At 39.9% G+C, this 21,069-nt stretch overlaps 1 protein-coding gene and 1 pseudogene across 1 annotated transcript; one reads left to right on the top strand and one right to left on the bottom strand.

Annotated features, from left to right (window-relative positions):
• Positions 1 to 2,583: 2,583 nt before the first annotated feature.
• On the bottom strand, positions 2,584 to 17,648 carry LOC141018078 (gamma-aminobutyric acid receptor subunit rho-1-like). Its single transcript, XM_073492957.1, has 9 exons — positions 17,605 to 17,648; positions 15,004 to 15,110; positions 10,103 to 10,170; positions 9,786 to 10,009; positions 6,465 to 6,547; positions 6,033 to 6,173; positions 5,802 to 5,954; positions 3,824 to 4,020; positions 2,584 to 2,871 (listed from the first exon to the last, which is right to left on the bottom strand). Exons 1-9 carry the CDS (start codon positions 17,640 to 17,642, stop codon positions 2,584 to 2,586), a joined length of 1,299 nt encoding a protein of 432 aa, XP_073349058.1. The 5' UTR covers positions 17,643 to 17,648.
• LOC141018173 (alpha-enolase-like) lies at positions 13,600 to 14,559 on the top strand (annotated as a pseudogene).
• Positions 17,649 to 21,069: the final 3,421 nt, after the last annotated feature.

Here is a 21,069-nt window from a genome sequence, read left to right as displayed (position 1 = left end):
TGGGTGAACTGTTTCCGCTTAGAAAGCAAATATTAGATGCTGCATTGTTAGCACGCTACAGTTAGCTTTTGTGGTCTCTACAGTCACAACTGTATCTTAACAGAGTTTTTCTTGTCATGGTAACATCGTTAATCCCCTTTACCAGAGGATAAAGGATATTGGAGTTTGTTTACAATGAAATATTAGATTTTACTAAGCTCTCAGTTTTTGTCCACCATGTCTGCTGGTTTGTCTTTGTCTGAAATTTGACATAAGCCGCAACAGATGTTACAGCAGAATTATATAAGATAGAAGCAACAGAGGGATGCTTTTCAGATCTAAACTTTTGAATGGCGGTCTTGAGAGAGGCCTCCTTTCATCTGTTGACCAAACAGACTTTATTTGACTCCGACATGTCAGAAGTCCTGTATCACAGTGGCCATATGTCCCTTTTGTCAGTCAATGGTGTTTTTGCAGTAAACAGTCAAAGAACTGCTGTAAGAAAAACGTTTTAATCAAGAGTTCTGTACACTGACTTACCACAAAGTCAACACATGATTTAATATGCCACTATGCCAATGAGAACAGTTACAACAGATGGAGATGTGAAAGTAGAAAAAGCTCCAGTTTCATCTGAGATTTACACTAATGTCTAAGTGTAGGTTCAAGCTTAGAAAAAGGTCAATGACATTAAACCATGAAGAAACTTTAAAAACCTTTTACAGCACAAACAGCTGTTGTTTAAGTACAAATAACCAGTGATTCTGTTTGTTAATGATGATGCAACTTTAACACAATAACCAACACAATGACTAAGCCACACAAAAAAGGAACTTTTGGTATATCAAAAGCAGAATCCAGATGTGTCCAAGTAACCTAGTCATACCTTTTGTCAAGACATCCATGCATATTATCTACAGAAAGTGTCTTCTCAATACACAGCAGGATGTCCTTGGTTTTATACGTAATGCTTTAGAGGTCAACCATAGGTGTCAATTCAGCATATCTGTTTAAAAGATCAGTGCTCTGTGCACATCACAAAATATATATCATGAAGGTGCTTTCCACAGAATGAATGGAGCAACTATACAGGGCTGCATCTTTACTGTTTTCTTCAGTAGTGCACACTTGAGGTCCACACTGATTCAAAAGTCAACCGGTCAAAAAGGTCTCTGACTCTCATTTTCACTGTAGTTTAGTTTGCTTCAGTTGATCCACAACAAAGAATAAGATCACACATTGTTGCCTTTTAGTGCTCACCTGGGTGATGCTTTATATTAAGGTCCTTGAAATAAGTGTTGCCTGTGTAAGTGTTTGTAATAGCATCATCAACAGGTTCATTATTAGAAGATGTTTATAAGAACTTATAATAAACTTGTTCACAGTTTATAGACTGCTTAAGAATGTTAATAAATGCCTTATGAGTTTCTTACATTTGTATAATGATAAGGGCCCTGAAGGTCTTACAACATGTCCTGTAATCTTTTCTTAAAAATAACTGATAGCAGCAAAGCAAAGTGCATTTACATCACAACACCGCTGTTGTTCCAATCATATGCCCCCAAATTGGTTGCCAGTTTGTTGCACTAGCTAATGTTGCTCACGCTAGCTAGCTAATGTTAACATTAACTGGCCACTAACAAGACTTACACAGGTACCACTTGATACCAATGGCAATATTCTATTGGCTGACAAACCTTGTTCGAAGCTGGACCCAACTTAGAATTCTTACAGAGACAGTTATAAACATGTTATTTGTCTAAATAAAAATGTACGAACAATATGACCTTTCATCAAGCAGCAAAAAAGGTTTAGTAAACAAGTATTAAGTATTAAGCATATACTGAACAAGTTTCTTATAAGTGCTTAATTTCTTTAAATCTAACAATAAACATGTTTATGATGCTACTATCAATGATTACATTATTATTATATAAATTATGTTTATTACTATTACTGTTAATACTGTAAGCATCTTATAAGGATCTATAAAGGCAACTAACCCAAACCAAAAAAGTTTCCGATCAGTATTTAATGATGTGCTGCCTGCTTTTTCTTTCAAGTTGGAAAAAATATATATATTTATATTATATATATATTAACAATTGGCAGATAACAGCTTGTTAAATTCAAAATTTCCTGGCATAGCTGCTCCCAGGCAACAATTTAACGCCTTTTAAGTACACATCATGGTACTCTTGTAGTCCTGTGATGAAGCTACATTGGGTTATTGTTGTGTTTTGATTGGCTGATTTACTTGATTCAACTTCCCAGGTCCTCTGGGGTTCTCAACATTTTGCAGTGACTGAAGATGGAGTTTAAGTAGAATGTGTTGAGCGTTGACCCAGCTCGTGTCAGGACCTCTGGTTCTGGGTTCTGCATGAAGACTTCTTTCTTTCTTTGGATTGGTCCGCTCCATTTTCTTTCTTACAAATCTGACACAAGACACAAAATCCTGAATCTGCAAGTTTAGTGCACAAGTCCCCGCTCTACTATAAGTGCATCTGTTCACCACTTTGACAAGTGGGGTGGCCGATTTTTCACACTTCTGCTAGAGGTGTTCAGACCTTGGCCACCCACAGGTCTGTTTGAGTCCCATCTGCATTAGGAGTAGATAGACCAGTAGATGATGTTGAAGAGGATGTAAGATCCAGGAAAGATGACCCGGGAGTACTTATCTATGGCATGTGTATCAATCCAGGCGTTGCTGTAGGTGCCGCTGCCAACATGGCCAGTGACCTGGTCGCTCTCCATCGCCAGCTGCACCAGCATCCTCTCGCGTTTCACCCCGTTCTCTTCTGGCATGCCATAATTCCCTGTTGTGTTGGCATCAACCTCACTGTAGCTGGCTGACATCATGCCAGGATGAGCCATGCCACAAGTACACGGCAGCTGCAAGGATATAAAAGGTACTAAACACTACATGTCCACCCCCAATACACACACACATTATAATGTAATGACAGCATCAACAAACATGGCTATTAGTTTGTGCTCACCGCCGTCAAGCTAGCATGTTAGTAGTTGGAAATTTTGGCGGCACTTTTTCTTTCATTCTTGTGTGACTAGCGTGCAAATAGCAGTAGCAATATATCCTAGCCTTGTGGTAGACTCCAGTCATGCGCAATGAGTGCATGGGAAGGCAGGCAGGTATGTTATTAGACAGACAGCAATCATGTGGCTCAGGATATAGAGCGGGTTGTCCAGAAATCAGAAGGTCACTGGTTCAAATCCCTGGTTCCCCCAGCTGCATGTCTGCTGCAAGTATTCTTGATGCTGAACCCCAAATTGCTCCTGATGAGCAAGTGGCACCTTACGTTGTAAAGCGCTTTGAGTGGTCAGTAGACTGGAAAAGTGCTCTAGAATTGCAAGTCTACTTACCATTTATGATTACATACAAGCCAAATTAAATAAAACAAAAAAATCTTCTAGAATAACTTACCAACCCTAGCTTTAAGGCACAGTGGTGCGTTGGGCTAAATATTAACATCAGCATGCTAACATGCTTACAGTGACAACAGATAATGTTTTCAAAATTGTAGCTACTAACATGGAAAAGTTTGGCATATAGTGGTCATAAAATCCAAAAATCAAATCCAATTCAAATGTTGACCTGATTATAAAGAGTCAGCATTAACAATATTATGAACTTAACTTAAAATTAATATTTAGGCCACCTAAATTTCATGGCAGTTCAAGCAATAGTTGGCCAAGCAAACCAACCACCCAATATCACTGTCCCTCGAACCATGATACTAACCTGGTTAAGAATATAAAGAGCGTCAGTAAATGTACATGTACCACATGGTATCTATGGGCATGAAGATGAGAGACTGGTACTAACCCTCTCTCTGAGTTTCCTCTCCTTGCGTTCTTGTAGAGTAGACAGGTAGTTGACTGCGGCGTATTCTATCACCGACAGGAACACAAAGACAAAACTGACCCACAGGTAAATGTCCACTGCTTTGATGTATGACACCCTGGGCATGGAAGCGTTGACTCCGGTAATGATGGTGGACATGGTGAGCACCGTCGTTATACCTGAAGCAGGGCAACAAGTTCAGATGAGGTGAAAACAGTCATGTCTGATCTTCAAGAGGGCACATTTGTCTGAAAGAAGAGACAAGAGACACTTTCAAGACACTGCTTCTTCCACCTGTTTGCTCATTTGGTTCTGGCTCTGGTGTTGGGTACGTACCAACACTGACTCACACAAAGAGCCAAATATTTTACTAACTAGAATTCAACAACATTTGAGATTTAAATGGTTGCCCATCATTGCCAACAACAAAAAAAGAAATTGTGGGCTGCCAATGCTAAAGGAAAAGTTCACCCAAAAATAAAAAATTATTCATTTGTCATTATTTACTCACACTCTAATGCTAATGGAAACTCAGTCGAGATTCCATGATCCGCAAAACATTTCTGGAGCTTCACGGTAAGACAATGTTGCAGCATTCTCCTAAACAACTGACGGAGACGGAGACTTGTTTTAAAACGTAAGACAACAGGGAAAAAAACAAACAAAATGGCTCCACACAGCTTGTTTGGCGTAATCTAAGTCTCTGGAAACCCTGAGATCCCAAATTGATTTGAGAAGAACCCATCTGAAGTTTGTCCATGAGCTCGACCCCACGTCGAGGGTGTAAATAACATCTTTTCAAATCAGTTCTAATTGGATCTTGTAGCTTCCAAAGACTTGGTTTACGCCAGGACAAACTAAATGGAGCCATTTTTTGTTTATTGTTGAGTACTTTTCCTTTTTTTTTCTATTTAAAAACAAGTCCCCATCTGCTTTAGTTGTTAAGAAGAATGCTGCAACACTGTTTTGCTGTGAAGCTCAAGGAATTGTTTGTGGACAATTAAAACGTCACCTGACTTTCAGTTGGCATGGGGTTGAGTAGAAAATGACAAAGTTTTCATTTTTTGGGTGAACTTTTCCTTTAAAGTTACATAAAGTGGATACATTTTAAACTTAAGTACACATTGACATTCTGTGCGATTTGGTGCCCCCCACAGTTTCTGAGTGCAACACCACTGGCATAAATCCAAATCCCAGGTCTGTAACAATTTGTCAGACGTAACATAGGTGCTAACCACAGACAAAACTCATTACATCATAACAATGTTATGTCTTGAAAATGTGTTTGTTGAAGTAAACATGTATGTAATGCTGTGATCCTACCCTCTCACTGAAGTTACAGTGCAGAAACAAGTGATGGGGCTGGAGTGGCTGTGACAGAAACACCATTCACCCTATTATAAGACACTGTACCATCACAATGATTTTGAAGCTGTTATTTTAAGGTAAAAAAGTTAGATAATGTTGCTGTCATGAAATTGCAGTTTATTTTCCACTTGTGTATGCATGATGTATGACAAAAAATACAAGAAAGGAAGTCACATGTTTTTTTTCATTTAAAATTACTATGCTGCCATAACAATAATAACGTTGCATTTGAAATGGCACTTGAGCAGTAATTATTATTTTCAAACATATTCATTAACATTTTGTCATACATGATATGCATTTAAATTTGATTTGATTAAATAATGTCATAAAAGTCAGCAGTTGGCTTCCATAACATAATTATCATGTGAGAAACTGTCCAAATCAGCTCAACAGCAAGCATTTAAGTCAACTGTATTAATTAATTAATTTTTTATTCATATAGTCCAATATCATGAATCATATGACACCCTCTATCCTTAGACACTGGATTCTGATAAGGATAAAATTCCCAAACTCCCAAAAGAGCTAAACCACTAATCGTCTAACTAACCACTGCCACAGTTAGCTAACCATAGCCAAGCAGTCTCACCCAGTGGCACTCTGGCAGGAACGGCCCTGCGGTCGATCCAGAAGGACACCCAGGACAGCATGACCATGAGAGTGGCAGGGAAGTAGGTCTGCAGCAGGAAAAAGAAGATGTGACGCCGCAGAGTAAAGTTGATGTACAGACGGTTGTACCAGCCTGGAGGAGAGATGAAGTTAGAAGTTGACGATAATGTATGCCTTTATCAAAAGACAGCTCTGCACTTTGTGTCAGTACCTGTGCTGCTGTAAAAGGCCAGCCTTGTGGTGGTGTGGAACTCCTGGATCAGAAACTGGGAGAGAGAAATCCCCTTGTCTGTGTTTAATGACCGGTTCCCTTCCTTCCAGTAGAGCATCAGGTCATCATCTGTGTATGCATCTGAAGAAACAAAGAGCATAAACTATGTGTGGCACAAGTTCTGTTGTAACTAATATGAAAATAACACCAAAATGAAGACTCAATGCAGCAAGAACACAGTCTGCAGTCGTCAATAATAATTTAATAACATTTTCTTAATCCAGCATGTTCACATATGTGAAACAGGACAGAAGGAGAATAATCTCATGCATCTGCAGCTACACCGTACTACTGAACAGAAGTCAAAGGAATTATCAGAATGTAGTTGTAAGTAATAAGGAGAGGAAAAGCCACATTAAGCTGATCACTTACAGCTCTCTATCTCCAAAGAGCACGTCTGAGTATCGAGAGGGAAGCGGCTCAGGTCCATGCTACACATGGCTGTGACCGTCACCCTGCAATGACAACACAGTCAGCTGGAGTAATGTGACTGTTGGGGTATGAGCATAGTTAATCCTAAAAAAATGTAATAGGTAAGAATTACTATTGTATTTGTTCTACAGCACAAGACAATCTTACTGTATCTGCTTTCATGAAAACAAATCTCAAATTCTGTCAAGACACTCTTGTCAGGTTTGTAACCATTTATTAAAGCAGTATGTATTCTAGTTGGGTATCCTCCAATACCAGCAAGTAAACATACACATCACCCAGCAGAAAAATAACCCGCAAAAACACACAGGAATGTCTTGCTAGTTTGGTGACAGGCTTCGTCCTGTCCTGTGTTTTCTGCCCTTTCCTACCTCTGCACCATTCTAACATCCACTGCTGTCTAAAGTGAAGCTGCTTTGTAATCTGCTATTTGTCCAATGTGCCTCATCTTTGATTTTCCTTCAGAAGCATTGGGAAAGCAAACAGGAACGGCATAGTTGTGGATGTAACTCCTGTGACTATTTTGAATATCATTATATTGTGATATGACATAAGTGCTGTCTTTTCCTGGTTTTAAAGCTTCTCAGATGGTTCAACTTGTTCTAATTCTTGCCTTTACCTACTTAGTCATTATATCCACCTTAGTGATGATTATTTACCAAACATTGTGTTTACATGTATTTTGTGACAATAGTCATCCCTACAGTATTGCCACATTATCGATATAAAGGTATTTGGTCAAAAATATCTTGATATTCTGTTTTGTTGTCCAGTCCTAGCATGTATGAAGTGCTTTTGAGGAGATTTTAAAATATCAATACATATAGTGTGTATCATGATATAGCCTGGAAATATTGAAGTATTATTTTAAGGCCATATTGATTTTTCAACCAAATTATTCAAAATTATGGGGCCAGAAGAACTACACTCAGGAACTAAGCATTTCTGTTTGTGTTTACATTTATATAAAGAACCATAAAGATAATTCAAACAAGTCCAATAACAAATGGCAGAGTTTTCCAACACAAGGAAATGACAGCAAGAAGTGTTTGTCCCATGCCCAATTACTTTTATCCCAGTACCCTCGAAGAGTTCCTTTGGTGGAAACAGGCCTGGTGTTCAACTGAGGATTACCAAACTCAACAAAGTCTGGCAAATTGATTTCCCTTTCAATAGTGAAATACATGAAAAACAGTGGCTGTCTGTGAGGTACAAGCCAGTGTTAAAGGCTACAGTATTCATGGGGGATGTGAGACTAAGATGTTTGCAGTTTTAATGGGGTGCTTAATACTGTAAATATAGCCCCAGGACTTTTTAAAGGCCCATGATGCATTTCTAACCTTGAGCAGAGAATAACCCCTCTATATTCGCATCAAACACTGTGTGGGTCGGGGTTTCAGCAGAGATTTGGTTTCCAGCACGGAGATGATAAATGAAAATACATAATCCAGCTCACAGGACAAGAGGAGGCCACACGGTTTGCGGGCCAGGTCTACAAACTGTCATCCTCACCCGCCAATCTGCCTTAGTCTGGAAAATCTCCAACTAGCACCAACCGCACAGATTAACCCAGGTCATGTGATGAGTATGGTTATATCTACTATTTACCATCAATAACTCTTCCCTCATTCACATGGTATACATTCACCAGGTCGCATACACCACATTCTACATCAAGTTCAGGATGTTTGAGTCCTAACCAGATTGCAGACTTAAGATAACAGGAGTTTTGTTTGATTTTATTTTTGAGATGTGGATTTAAAAGATAATTTCTATTGATCATTAGACTCCTGCTATCAACAGCATGTATCACTCACCCTCAATCCAGACATTTCACATCAAACAGTGAATGTAGATATTGTTGTAGATGTTAATGTCACCATTTGAATTTAGTTTGGACCAGTCTGTCAGGAAGTCAGCACTATGCTGGTCACAACAGGAGGCAGATGGCCAGCTGCTAATCTCTGCCAGGCTCTGTAATGTGGATTACAAAATCAACTATCTTGGCCCGGAGCCTCCTATCGCTCCCAAAATTACAAGGTCTTGCTCAGCAGTATTAGCGGTCGTAATTGGCAGAATGTTATCCCCTTAAATACACATCTTGTACCACGGCAGCTGGTGCCACTTTGTCTTGGCAGAACAGCCAACGGTAATTACATCCCTGAACACCCACTAACATCATAACCTGCCCCAGTTAAAAAGTAGTACATGTGCTGCTTATATCTAGTCCCAAAGACAACAGAGAAATATGTCCAGATGCACGTGGAGAAACTGCAGTGTCAAATTTGCAGGCCGAGGTAAATTTGGCACACACAGGAACATGGACATGCACATGGACGATCGCTTTCTCCAACACAGCCTCTGAATAGACAGAGGCCAGTCTGATGACAGAGAATACAGTACCGGGTGCTAACTTAGCTGCACGGCTAACCGAGCTACCTCATACCGCAACATCTATGGCCACTTCATAAAAATTTAGAGAGCCTTTATTGGACAAAAAAATTGGTATATACCCCTAAGTGCAGGATGAGTCATCAACATTTTCTTTATTTAATTTTTTTTTTTTACAAGAAATCACAAGCTCTAAAATAGGCTACCATTAAGAACACCTACAAAACAATTGTTGTACAACATATTGTTGGACCTTATACTGGACTATTGGTTAGATATAGAGCAAAGATATATGTCATAACAACACTTAACCTGAAGAACTAGCCTCTATTTTGTGTCTCTGCTTGATAATTAACAGTGTATCTCTGCAACTACAAGGTCTATTTGAAAAACCAAGGTATCATAATAAAGGGAACACTTTAAATATTTGTTCAGATATTTGTTACCTCTGCCAACTCTTATGCTAATAAAGTGAATGAGACCAAAATTAGAGAGGTTTTAGTACAGAGTACTTGGGCAGAATCTCCATATTGGCACATTTTGGCAAGATCTGTGCCATTTAAATTTTCTATGGGTACCGAACTATGTATTTCACTTGTATGTTACCATAGGTGCTCAAAAAATAACCCAATTGGGCTCTGCTCGGGCTTAACAGGTTAAACATCAATTTTGAGTTCATGAGAACTTTAAGCTATTGCAGAAAAAGAGGACATAATGAGATGATGGAAATAAAAGAGCACCACTCAAACCTGAAACTGTTGAAAGTCATGTTGAAAACATGATGTAAATATAGCATGTATGTGTTTCATCATGTATTAATTTGCGGAAGGTTAGAGCTGATCTGTTTTCGTCTGTGTCGGAGGGAATTACCTGAGGCTGTAAAGGACTTTGCCATCTGGGTAAACTCTCAGCATGACGTTGTCAGTGGTGGTGTCATGGGTGAAGGACCTCTTAGAATGGACAAAAAACATGTCAGGTACCCAGATTTTCTTCACCAGGCGGCTATCGAAGGTCATGCTCTGGTTGTGGTTGCTTTTAAAGGCCAGACGTTCATCTTTCCAGTAGTGCCTCAGATACAGGGTCATAGTAAAGTCCTTTAACAAAGAAATACAATACAGTCTGTTACAGCACTATCCCAACTAACAATATACATGAATTGTCTGACTTACACTTTGGTCCAGACATACCATATCAACCTCTGAAATAGCATCCAAACTTTCAACCTGAACATCCACTCCAACTGGGACTGCAGGCCCTGCAAGAATATGCAACAGTTTACAAAGATGCATTAAGCTGTTATTTACAGGAGTGTTGATATGAGTGTCATCTTAAAACACAGCACTACAGCAGTGCGTGCAGATGTCGACCAGGTGCCTCATTTGGAACCGGATTATCTGTGTTGATACAGAGGTTGTGACTCCTTTTTATGTCAATCCTTTTGCTTTAAACAATGACTTCTGCTCTCTTTTATCCAAATCCCCATGAAAGCAGTTGGGTGCAGATTTCCCAAAAAGATGTCACAAAGCCAGTGGAGTAAGTACTATAATCCTAACCGACATTATACAGCAGACTGTTTGTTTTTGTCTTACTTTTCTTTTAAACAGGGAAACATTCTTTGAATCCTCCTAATGAATTATCATAGAATTGGACAATGTGAACAATAGATCATATTCACATGATTTCCAAATTCACAACTTTGTGATTGATCAGCAACTGTAAAGACGATGGATAATGAAAATCTGGAGCGACATTGAGCCATAACTCAAGGTAGAAAAACATATTTGATAATAAGCTACTGCTTCTAGCTAACATTACCATTTGTGTTACATGATACAGTAGGAAAGACATAAATTAATTTCCAAAAATATTAATGCACATCTAGGACACATTTAGCCTATTAAGCCAGGAAGTGAAATGCACCTGATGTAATCAAATGGTAATGTTAACTAGGAATTGGTTGAAGGCTAATGGTAGCTAATGGGTTACCGAATATTTTGTTTTATCTTGAAATTTGGCACGATGTCCCTTGGGATTTTCACTATCCATTGTCTATTCAGTTGTGGAAAACGCAGGCAGTTGGTGTCGGTGTAGTTAGGCAGTGTGCGTTGGGGTGGGATTTTTTTCAGTTGGATACTTTCAAAATGTAACTTGTTCTCGCTGGTTTCTACAATCAGGTGGAAGACTGGATAGGAAGAAGAGTGAATGAGATGCATGGTGGTGCTGCCCTGCTAACCCGGACTCATGCTGCTGCTGTTTTATGCCTTCTCTTAATTTTACTGGATTGTGTTGTGTGACTGTAACAAGTGTGTTTTGGGCTGAACACCATGGTGACTTTTGTACATCATGGGGTGGGTGCAATATTTGTTATGTGCAGTTTATTTTGCTGTAGCTTGGAGGCATTTATGTGCGCAGCATTTGAGTGCAAGACAAGTTTCCCTATGGGAACAATAAAGTATATCGTATCATATCGTATACAGGAGGAAAGGTAATGATATGTTTACAGAGTGTGCAAATTAAGTATTCCAAACAATGTTTTTAAGATAAAATACAAAACTGAGGCAAAAATGGGAATATGTTAGCCAAAGTATTGATCTAAATTGTGTTTTATGTTGTTATGGATTGGAGAGGAAGGAGAGGAGCATGAGAAGGAAAAATTAAGATTTCAGACTAAAAAGAATGGCTTGGATTGGACAGGTCCATCTGGGTTGTAATTTCACTGTAATATAGTTAGTTTTTTGTCACAGTGTGTTAGCCAATGGTGGAATGTAAGTTTCTAAGTATATTTATTCAAGTACTGTTGTTAAGTATAAATGTGAGTTACTTGTACTTAATTGAGTATTTCCATTTTGTGACACTTTATACTTCAACTTCACTACAACTCAGGCAAAGAGGCAAATATTGTATCCTTACTCCACTACAATTGTCTGACAACTTTAGTTACTAGTTCCTTTAAAGATGAAAGTTTTTGCTCCACTTCCTGTACAGTCAAATCTCCAGATGTGTTGATGTTGAATGTTTGTGATAAACTGAAGGATGAAGTGTTTCTTTCACGTATCGAAGAAATTCTCCTGCTTCTGAAACTAAATAAACTCTTTAAAAACCCTCTATGCATCATAGCAAAGCTGAAAACATACAAACATATAATGATCTTATACAATATGGTGCATTGCTGTAGATGAAACTAGCCAACAGTATAAAAAGTACAGTAGTTGGAATGAGCTCAACCTTAACATCTTCAGTAGTAAAATGACACATAGACATGAATTAGCAGTAACATTAATCCAAAACATCAGATATAAAAGTAAAACATTGACAGGGAACATTTTACTGCAGCATCATAACATTTGATAATTTATGTAGCCTACTTTAAACCTGCACCATAGTTTTATTACAGCAGTTAACATGGTCAAAACATGTGAAACCACAATCATCCACATTTTTCATTTCATAGATAATATCATTAAATATTGTAATTATTGTATATCGACCACTGAACTGAAAATGTCCCCGGTTTTTATTTAAAAAATGTTGCCTTACCTACGGTCAGTGTTGGGGGAGCTACTTTGAAAGCTAGCTTTGCTATTAAGCTACAGCAAATCTACTCTAGGAAGAAGTTTAGTTTGGTTCAATAATGGTGCAATATATAAGAACTGGCCAGCTGTCAAATTCATACTCCAAACAAACTGTCACAATCTCATTTTGTGGGGGATTATTTGTGTTTTGGTGCTTGGTGCTATTTTCTGTTTTGCATGCAGGGGTGCACTGAGGCTGGGTGGAGTTTGCTGTCCCTGGAGTCGCTGACGCGCACGCATCTGCAGCAGATTGGCAGTCAGCGCCTGCTGATAAGCTCTGCTCTCAACGCTACCTGCTGCCAGATGATTGCATCGTTCACACACGGTAGATGGCTCAGTCGATGTTTACTAGCTGGTCTCTAGTGTACTCGTGTTCTCAGTCTCAAGACTTAACTTTGTTTTTCTCTGCCTGCAGTGTTCTCCTGCGTGCTCGCCTGCCTGTCAGCGAACCAACTCTCTGCAGCTCTGCGGCACACTGCCCTTGCCTCTCATTCTCCGGAGCATCTACACGCCGCGCAGCACACCAGCGCCACCATGTAGCTGGTTAGCATGCTAACTGCAAATGTGTCATAACATCCTCACTTGCTCACTTCAATAGAGAGGCATGTAAAGCATGTATAGATATCATTTTGAGGGATGTCTGAAATATCTTTAGTATTAGCAGTATTATCCCCGAAAACATAAACTTTAGCATAACAACCCTCCACTAAGTAAGTAAGTAAGTAAGTAGGTAAGTAAGTATCAGACTCAATCCAGCTCAAATTTCCTGATGTGGCTTCGATCAGCAGCTTCAGCACTTCTACTTCCTCTCCACTGATCTGTCTGAACTTGCCAACGGTTGACAGCAAGGTCCTACAACATGTAGGCGCCTGAGAGATCTTTGATTCTCGTGGAAACCCCACCGTAGAGGTTGACCTTTACACTGACAAAGGCTTGTTCAGGGCAGCTGTACCAAGCGGTGCATCTACTGGAAACTACGAAGCCTTGGAGTTGAGGGACAATGACAAGTCTCGCTACCTTGGGAAAGGAGTCTCACAGACTGAAGAAAACATAAATGAAACTATCGCGCCTGCACTGGTATCTGTGGTCGAGCAAGAGAGATTTACCAGATAATGCTTGACCTGGACAGCGCAGAGAACAAATCCAAACTCGGAGCAAATGCCATCCTGGGTGTGTCCCTGGCTGTTTGCAAAGATGGTGCAGCAGAGAATGATTTCCCCCCGTCTCGTCTCATTGCTGACCTTGTAGAAAACCCCTAGGTCATCTTGCCCGTGCCGGCCTTCAGTGTGATCAAGGGCCGGCCCTCACGCAGGAAACAAGCTCGCCATGCAAGAGTTCTTGTTCCTGCCCAGTGGTGCAAGCACCTTCAAAGCACATCGGAGCCGAGGTCTACCACAATCTCAAAAACATCATAAAGATGAAATAAAGCCAGGATGCCACTAATGTGGGCGATGAAGGTGGCTTTGCTTCAAACATCCTGGAGAACAAAGAACTCTGGAGGCAATAAAGGAGGCCATTACCAAAGCAGGATACACAGACGAGGTTGGGATTGGCATGGACGTTGCCAAGCCGTGACATAACTCCTGACGAGCTGGCTGATCTCTACAAGAACTTTGTAAAGGATTATCCAGTGGTTTTCTTTGAGGACCCCTTTGACCAGGACGACTGGGCGGCCTGGACCAACTTCACTGGAAGCACAGAAATCCAGATCATTGGCGACGATCTCACAGTTACCAACCCTGATCACATCAGCAAGGCTGTGGACGAGAAGGCCTGCATCTGTCTGTTGTGTGAAGTCAATCAGATTGGCACAGTTACAGAATCTATGCGAGCATGTAAGATGGCTCAGGAGAGCGGCTGGGGTGCCATGGTCAGCCATCGCTCTGGTGCAACTGAGGACACCTTCATAGTGGATTTGGTGGTTGGCCTGTGCACTGGACACTGGACAGGCTGGTGCACCGTGTTGCTCTGAGCGTTTGGCCAAATACAACCAGATTCTGAGAATTGAAGAGGAGCTGGGAGACATTGCTTGTTTTGCTGGAAAAAACTTCAAAAATCCACTGAATAAGTAAATGGATGGATTTAGCATTTACTTTACATACAAATCCATGACACCACAGTGGGTAATAATGGAAAACACATCAAAGACTCAGACTTTGAACGCTGCTAATGTGGCAGATTAAGATGGGAGTGATAGAAACTTAAAGCTACAGACTGTGACTGCTTGATAATAATTAATCACTGGCCCACAGCAACATGGCTCAGACAAAATCCTGGTCTGTTATGTCATCTCTACAAGCCAGTGCTGGACACTCCCACCTCCCACATTTAGATGAGTGTATAGATCGGGTTGTGTGATGTGGGGTTTAGTGTAGACTGTAAAAGAGCACTTGATGTGGCTAAGGACTGTGGACACTGAATTAAAGCAGAAGCATCTTTAAGGAGAAGTCCCAGTCTGCTGGCTGCCTGCCAACAGATTGGCACTGCTCCATTTAGATCAGGATAAAGTTCCTTACCTCCAAATCCTGGTCGCATTGTAAAGTCATGGTCCTCTATCCTCAGCAGCCGATCTGTGCTCGAACCCCAGGCTTTAGTTATATCTGGACTCCTCTTGAAGATGGGACTGATGGAAATTGTAGGAAAACAATTTCACAGTTTATTTCCAAACCATAATGTATGGGGTTTAAGGTCTCTACAAAGGATTCTGAACAATTCTGCAATTGTATTATTACTTACATGACTCTTCCCTTTTTAAATGCATAGTTTAACATTGTAAAAAGGGTCTATTTGAACCCAAACCTTGCTTTTTTCCCATGGGCATTGCCAGATATATAATTTTAAGTGTAAGCCAGCCTTCGTAACAAGTCAGCAAACAGACGTACGTGTAAGAATGGTTAATAATGGTTGAAATCACCTGTTGACTTCTACAATTATGATGAAGATTTGATTGAAGGTGCCATTGGTTAGCAAACGGGTCATGCTCGTCTGATCTCAAAGCATACTGTCCTTTAACAGGGTTTATCTCACAAGCAATAAATAAGAACTTAATATAAGAGACATAAATACAACAAACACAAACTGTAAAAGATTAAGTTATTTTCTGGTAGTCTTTCCAATTAATCTTTTAATTACAAGTAAAATATTCACATTTTGCCAATTCATATTTTATGTCACGCATAAAAAAATAAAAAGAATTGAGCAGAGTTGGAGGAAATTACTTTGGACTGCATTTCCCCCAATAAAGGTGGTCAGACAGTAACAATAACATATAATCAAACAAATTCTCTGCTGCTTGGTTTTGGCTTTTATTTCTCATTAGAACATCCATAAGTAATAGGTCAGAACACCTCTGCAAGATAGCGATTTAAATGTATATATGGCAGCAGATGATGGAGAGAGAGACAGTGAGACAGAGACAGAGAGAGTGAGACAGAGAGACAGAGAGAGAGGTGAGGTTGAGACAGAGATGCGCTTTCTCCTACAATGTAAAACATTCAACGAAACGAGGAACATTTATTTTAACAAGTTTAATTCCGTAATCTCAGACTTCAAAGAGCTGAACGACATATCAAAATTAAAAATACTCCTGGGAGAAGGAGACAGGGCATATCTTGCTGCCCAATATGTGTCAACATGCCACAACCTGAGGGACAGTGAGTGACCGACACACACACACACACACACACACACACACACACACACACGCAGGCACACGCACATACAGTATACTGTATATACTGTATATATAATTAATGTAAATCAATCTTTGTGTTGTGTTTGTGTTGTTATTTGTTGTGTTCTGTCCAACTGTTTGGACATATGCTTTGGCAAAATTGTTGTTAAACTTTCATGCCAATAAAGCCCCTTTGAATTGAGAGAGAGACAGAGAAAGAGAGAGAGACAGAGACAGACAGAGAGAGAGACAAAGAGAGAGAGAGACAGACAAAGAGAGAGAGAGAAGCAGAGGGACTTGTTTTAAAACATAAAGAAAAAACAACCTAAGAAAACATAAAATGGCTTCATACAGTTCAGCCATCATAATAATCTCCTGAAGCCGGGAGATCCCAAACTGATTTGAAAAGACGTCACTTACACCCTTTTCGTGCTGTTGAGCTTGTGTACCCACTTCAGCCATTGCTTTTAGCCTAGCAGCTAGGCTTGGAGGCTTGGATTACGCCGGGCAAGCTGTATGTAGCCATTTTATGTGTTGTTAGGTTGTTTTTATGTTCTAAAACAAGTCCCTGCTTACTCAAGTTGTTTAGGAGAATGCTGCAACACTGTTTTGCTGTGAAGCTCCAGAAATGTTTTGTGGACTATGAAACTTCACTCAACTTTTGAGTGGCATGAGGGTGATTAGATAATAACTGAATTTTTACTTGGAACCGATCCCAGCTGACATTGGGCGACAGCGGGGTACACCCTGGATAAGTTGCCAGTTCATCACAGGGCTGACATATAGGGACAAACAACCATTCACGCTCACATTCACACCTATGGAATTGAATTTAGAGTAACCAATTAACCTAACTTTTGCATGTCTTTGGATTATGGGAGGAAGCCAGAGTACCCGGAGAAAACCCACACAGAGGGCAAACAAGCAAGCTCCGCACAGGGAGGCCCTGCCCCGGCCAGGTCTCGAACCTTCTTGCTGTGAGGCAACAGCGCTAACCACTGTGCCGCCGTGCTGCATGTACATCTACTTATGCTTCTCCCAAAGCCTATTTCACATCTCTTGCTCTATTTAGCAACTATTCAAGGGTTTACTGAGAAAATAGCTTTTCATTGTTGTGTACACCTCACACTGACCCAGTAGTCTGATTGTGTGCATTGTGGCTTGTTGTCAGCGTATTAAGTTTATTCAGCACAGCCCAATAATCTTATGAACTTCCTAATTCTGAAGGATAAGAATGGATTATATTGGGCTTAGTAAAATACACGGAAGCTGCCCATCCTCCTCACTAGATACTGCTAACAATAGTGTGATTAAAATGTTGACCGTGTGCCTCTAAGTCCAGTTATGCTGCTTTAATCTCCACAATAAGATTCTCCTGTCTAGCCTCTGTTATCATTCTAATGGGACTAAAGAAGAGTTTTAAAAAAAACACACATACACATACCTGCCGTTCTTGCCATGGGGTGCTTCTGTTAGAGGCATTTCTCTTTTCGATCTGAAAGGGGGAAAATATTTTGTGATTTCATTCATGAATTATGCAATGTTAGACAGCACTGAAGCTAAGCTGGGTAAATCTTGAGAGTAATCTTAAAGTAAGATGAGCGTGCTGGAAAAACAAAGTGAAGATTTTCAGTCTTTGACATGATGGTATCATCCTAAATAACATACTCGTGACAAAAGAGAGAACATAGAATCAGATCAATTTCAGCCAAAGTATAAGCCTGTTCTAAACATCTACAGCTGGAGTGATGAGTAGCCTAGATGAAGGCAGGGCAGGAGTGTGCTTTAAATAAGCCTCGGAAACAAGACTGGACTATCTCCTCAGTTGCCTACGGGATATTGGATAACATAATCAGCATCATTGTTTCGATTTTATAACCATACACTGAGAATCTAATTAAAAAGACAGACTGCCGAGTCTTCCGGCAATAAGCTCTGCCTGGCAGAGGATTGTGGCAAGAATGAGAAATTCATACTATCAAGATTTTTTTTTTGCCTTGCTGTGATGAGCATGGCATTGTCAGACGGCCAGTCCAAAGTGAGATATCTTAACAACTTTTGTCCAGATTGCCAGAAAAATTGTGGATTAACGTGGATATTCATGTTTCAGGTGGAGTGAGGGGGCAGAGCCACAGCAGCTGCTAAGATTGAGGAGAGACTTGGGTGCAGAGCCAGACCTTATGGAGGAATAAACACCCAGAGAGCTCAGAGATTACATTTCAACTTTTGGGATTAAAAGTGGTTTTATCTTCAGGCATGTTTATCAACCTGACTGCAGTGATCTGCGGCGGTGACCTGTTTTTGTAGTGTAATGTTGACTGCTGACTGGAGCTGAAGGGGAAGTGTATTTTACTATACGAGCAACATAACAGAGAGGGGAGGGGGAAAAGAAGAGGGAGAACACAGGGGTGCTGAGTTTAGTGACAGGTTGACCTGAATTCAAACACACACACACCCTCAGTGTGTGCAGTTGCTCGCTAGCGTTCAGCTAATGTTCAGTAAAGAAATCTGGCTGTGTGTGAGTAATATGAATAAACACAAATAATCCTGCAGTCAAACTCTCTTAAAATCTATCTGACCTGACTCAGGCACAAATGTTCACAGACAAAGGAAAGCTTTATTCACTTTATGAATATGAATTCCACAATTTTGCTGCGGGACCATTATTGCAGCTGACCAAAAAGACACACATGGGAGAGGTTACTGTTTGTAATGAATGGAGACCATTGTGACAGGGTCTATTTTAAGTGAAACCATGTTTTTTGTGTAGTAGTTTTGTTGCCTAAACCTAACAAGAAACAGAAAATAATAATAAGTGAACTCAACAGTACAACAAAATGTTCCAAACAGCACACACATCTCGGTCTCCTGGGTGAGAGTCCTGTTGCTTTTTTCTTGTTGTGATGATGGTCCTGGAACAACGTTAATTATGATGGTCTAGGAACAACACGGTGATACCAAATACACCAACCAACACTCAGTCTTATAACGAACAGTGAGCAATTGCTCCATCCAGTGGACAATAAACTCATCAATGCAGGCTGAATCTGCTTTTTGAATCTGTTTTTGACATTCTGAAATCACTGGCTGTCACAAAGGCACACTCTTCTTCATTGTACTCAAAAGTAGTCTTGGCTGACTGAGTGTGAGTGAATGTTAGCACCAACTGAAAGATGGCATTTTACTGGGAAAGGTTACCTCTTTTGAACCGGAAGGGTAGACAACTCTCTTCGTAGCTGTAATGGTTTCACCTTAACTCATCAGCCTGGACACAGTGAGACTGAGAAATGATTAAGCATGTGGTTGAGGATAGGTCAAAGAGCGGATGAGCACACCGTCTGGTTGCTTCATCGCCTTTGAACCTAAGACTAAGTTGATTCGAGTTAAACATCTGTATGCTTGACAGCATACATTGAAATCCCCTCCACAGCTGTGTAATTCACTGGGTGTCAAATCAGGTCTTTAGCTCTGTGTATATGTGTAAGGCTTATATAAGTTTTCTAAAAAAAACGACCCAAAACATTTGTCATTTTTAAATTTTTGTTAAATTTTTACAATCCATTATAGATGTCAGAATGTTGTCATGCTGTTCAGCACCACTTTTTTTTTTTTTAAATGACTGCACTATCTCACACATTTTTTACCATTTGAGGTTTGACTGGTTCAAAGTTAATTACGTCCTGTCGTGCCATCAAAATGTACTGTATCATGCCGTACACATATGCTTTTCTACAGTACTGAATTCTACCATATTAGTGTTATTAAAAATATATATATATTTCATGTTTATATCAAGTTTCATGTCGGTTTTGTGAAATTATAATACGTTTTTGTTCAACACAAAAAAAACCTTCATTGTAACTGATTATAATAATCATAATTGTGTAATAACATGACACCATGAATCCATTATCATCACGTGACTATGATGTAGTGGCCGTTTGTCCGAAAATCAAGTTAACTAAAACAAATCAAAAATCAAAGAGGGCCACTTCGGCACCATGGGGGTGAATCGTACGCAGGCAAGAAGTCATAATGTCCATTCAAAGCTCTTAGTTTCTTTCTGATGATTTATTTGTCCCAAAACAAGCAAGCAAAACAAGATAACAAACAAATCCTGTTTCCCGTATGCCTTTCTCGGGCTGGTAAAAAACCATGTGCCCACCCAGGTGCATTCTGGTCCTCCACCTGCGTTCATACCTATATAATCTCCCGTGCCCAGTGCTACCCACTTTTCAAAAAAAACAAAAACTAAATAAGCTGAACAAAACAATAATATTTACCTTAAATTACTAGTAATAGAAAATAGTATCATGAATTGAATCAAAATAACACTATAGTAATCAAACATTATCAATAACAAATAAATAATTAAATAGCTCCAACATATGACATTAATCTATGTAGTATAAACAAACTTTGTCATCATAGTGTCTGTTACCTGCTATCAGCAGCCAGCATACTGGAATAAAAAATGTCAAACTCTCACACACCTAAAATCTTTAACGACTCTAGAAAGAAAAAAAAGAATATAAAAACATTTTCATCATTTTTGACATTGTGACCAGAACAATGTTAAAGCAACACTAAGTAGTTTTTCGACCTTAAAATAATGTTTCTAAACTCAGTTAAGTGGTAGAAAAACGATTAATAGGATGAATGGTGACGTCTCTGCAGCCTGAGGGGGGTCGCGCCGGCAGCAACCGCACTGTGTAACTTCTCAGAGCGGGTCGGAGCATATCTGACGTAAAGACGTCTAGTGCGACCTGCTTTATGCCATACGTCACACGTTTATTCCTCGGTGGATTTAGCCAGCAGCTACTTGGATTTTTCGTAAACCAACGCCATGGCCGAGCCACCGAAAAAAGCCAAGAAGGTATTGTCTGAGGAGGCGAAGAAAAGAAAAAGA

The sequence above is a fragment of the Pagrus major genome, chromosome 22 (genome assembly GCF_040436345.1).
Source record: "Pagrus major chromosome 22, Pma_NU_1.0".
In the NCBI taxonomy this organism is placed as follows: Eukaryota; Metazoa; Chordata; class Actinopteri; order Spariformes; family Sparidae; genus Pagrus; species Pagrus major.
The sequence above is the reverse complement of the archived record's forward strand: the minus strand, read 5'-3'. Positions and strand labels throughout refer to the sequence as shown.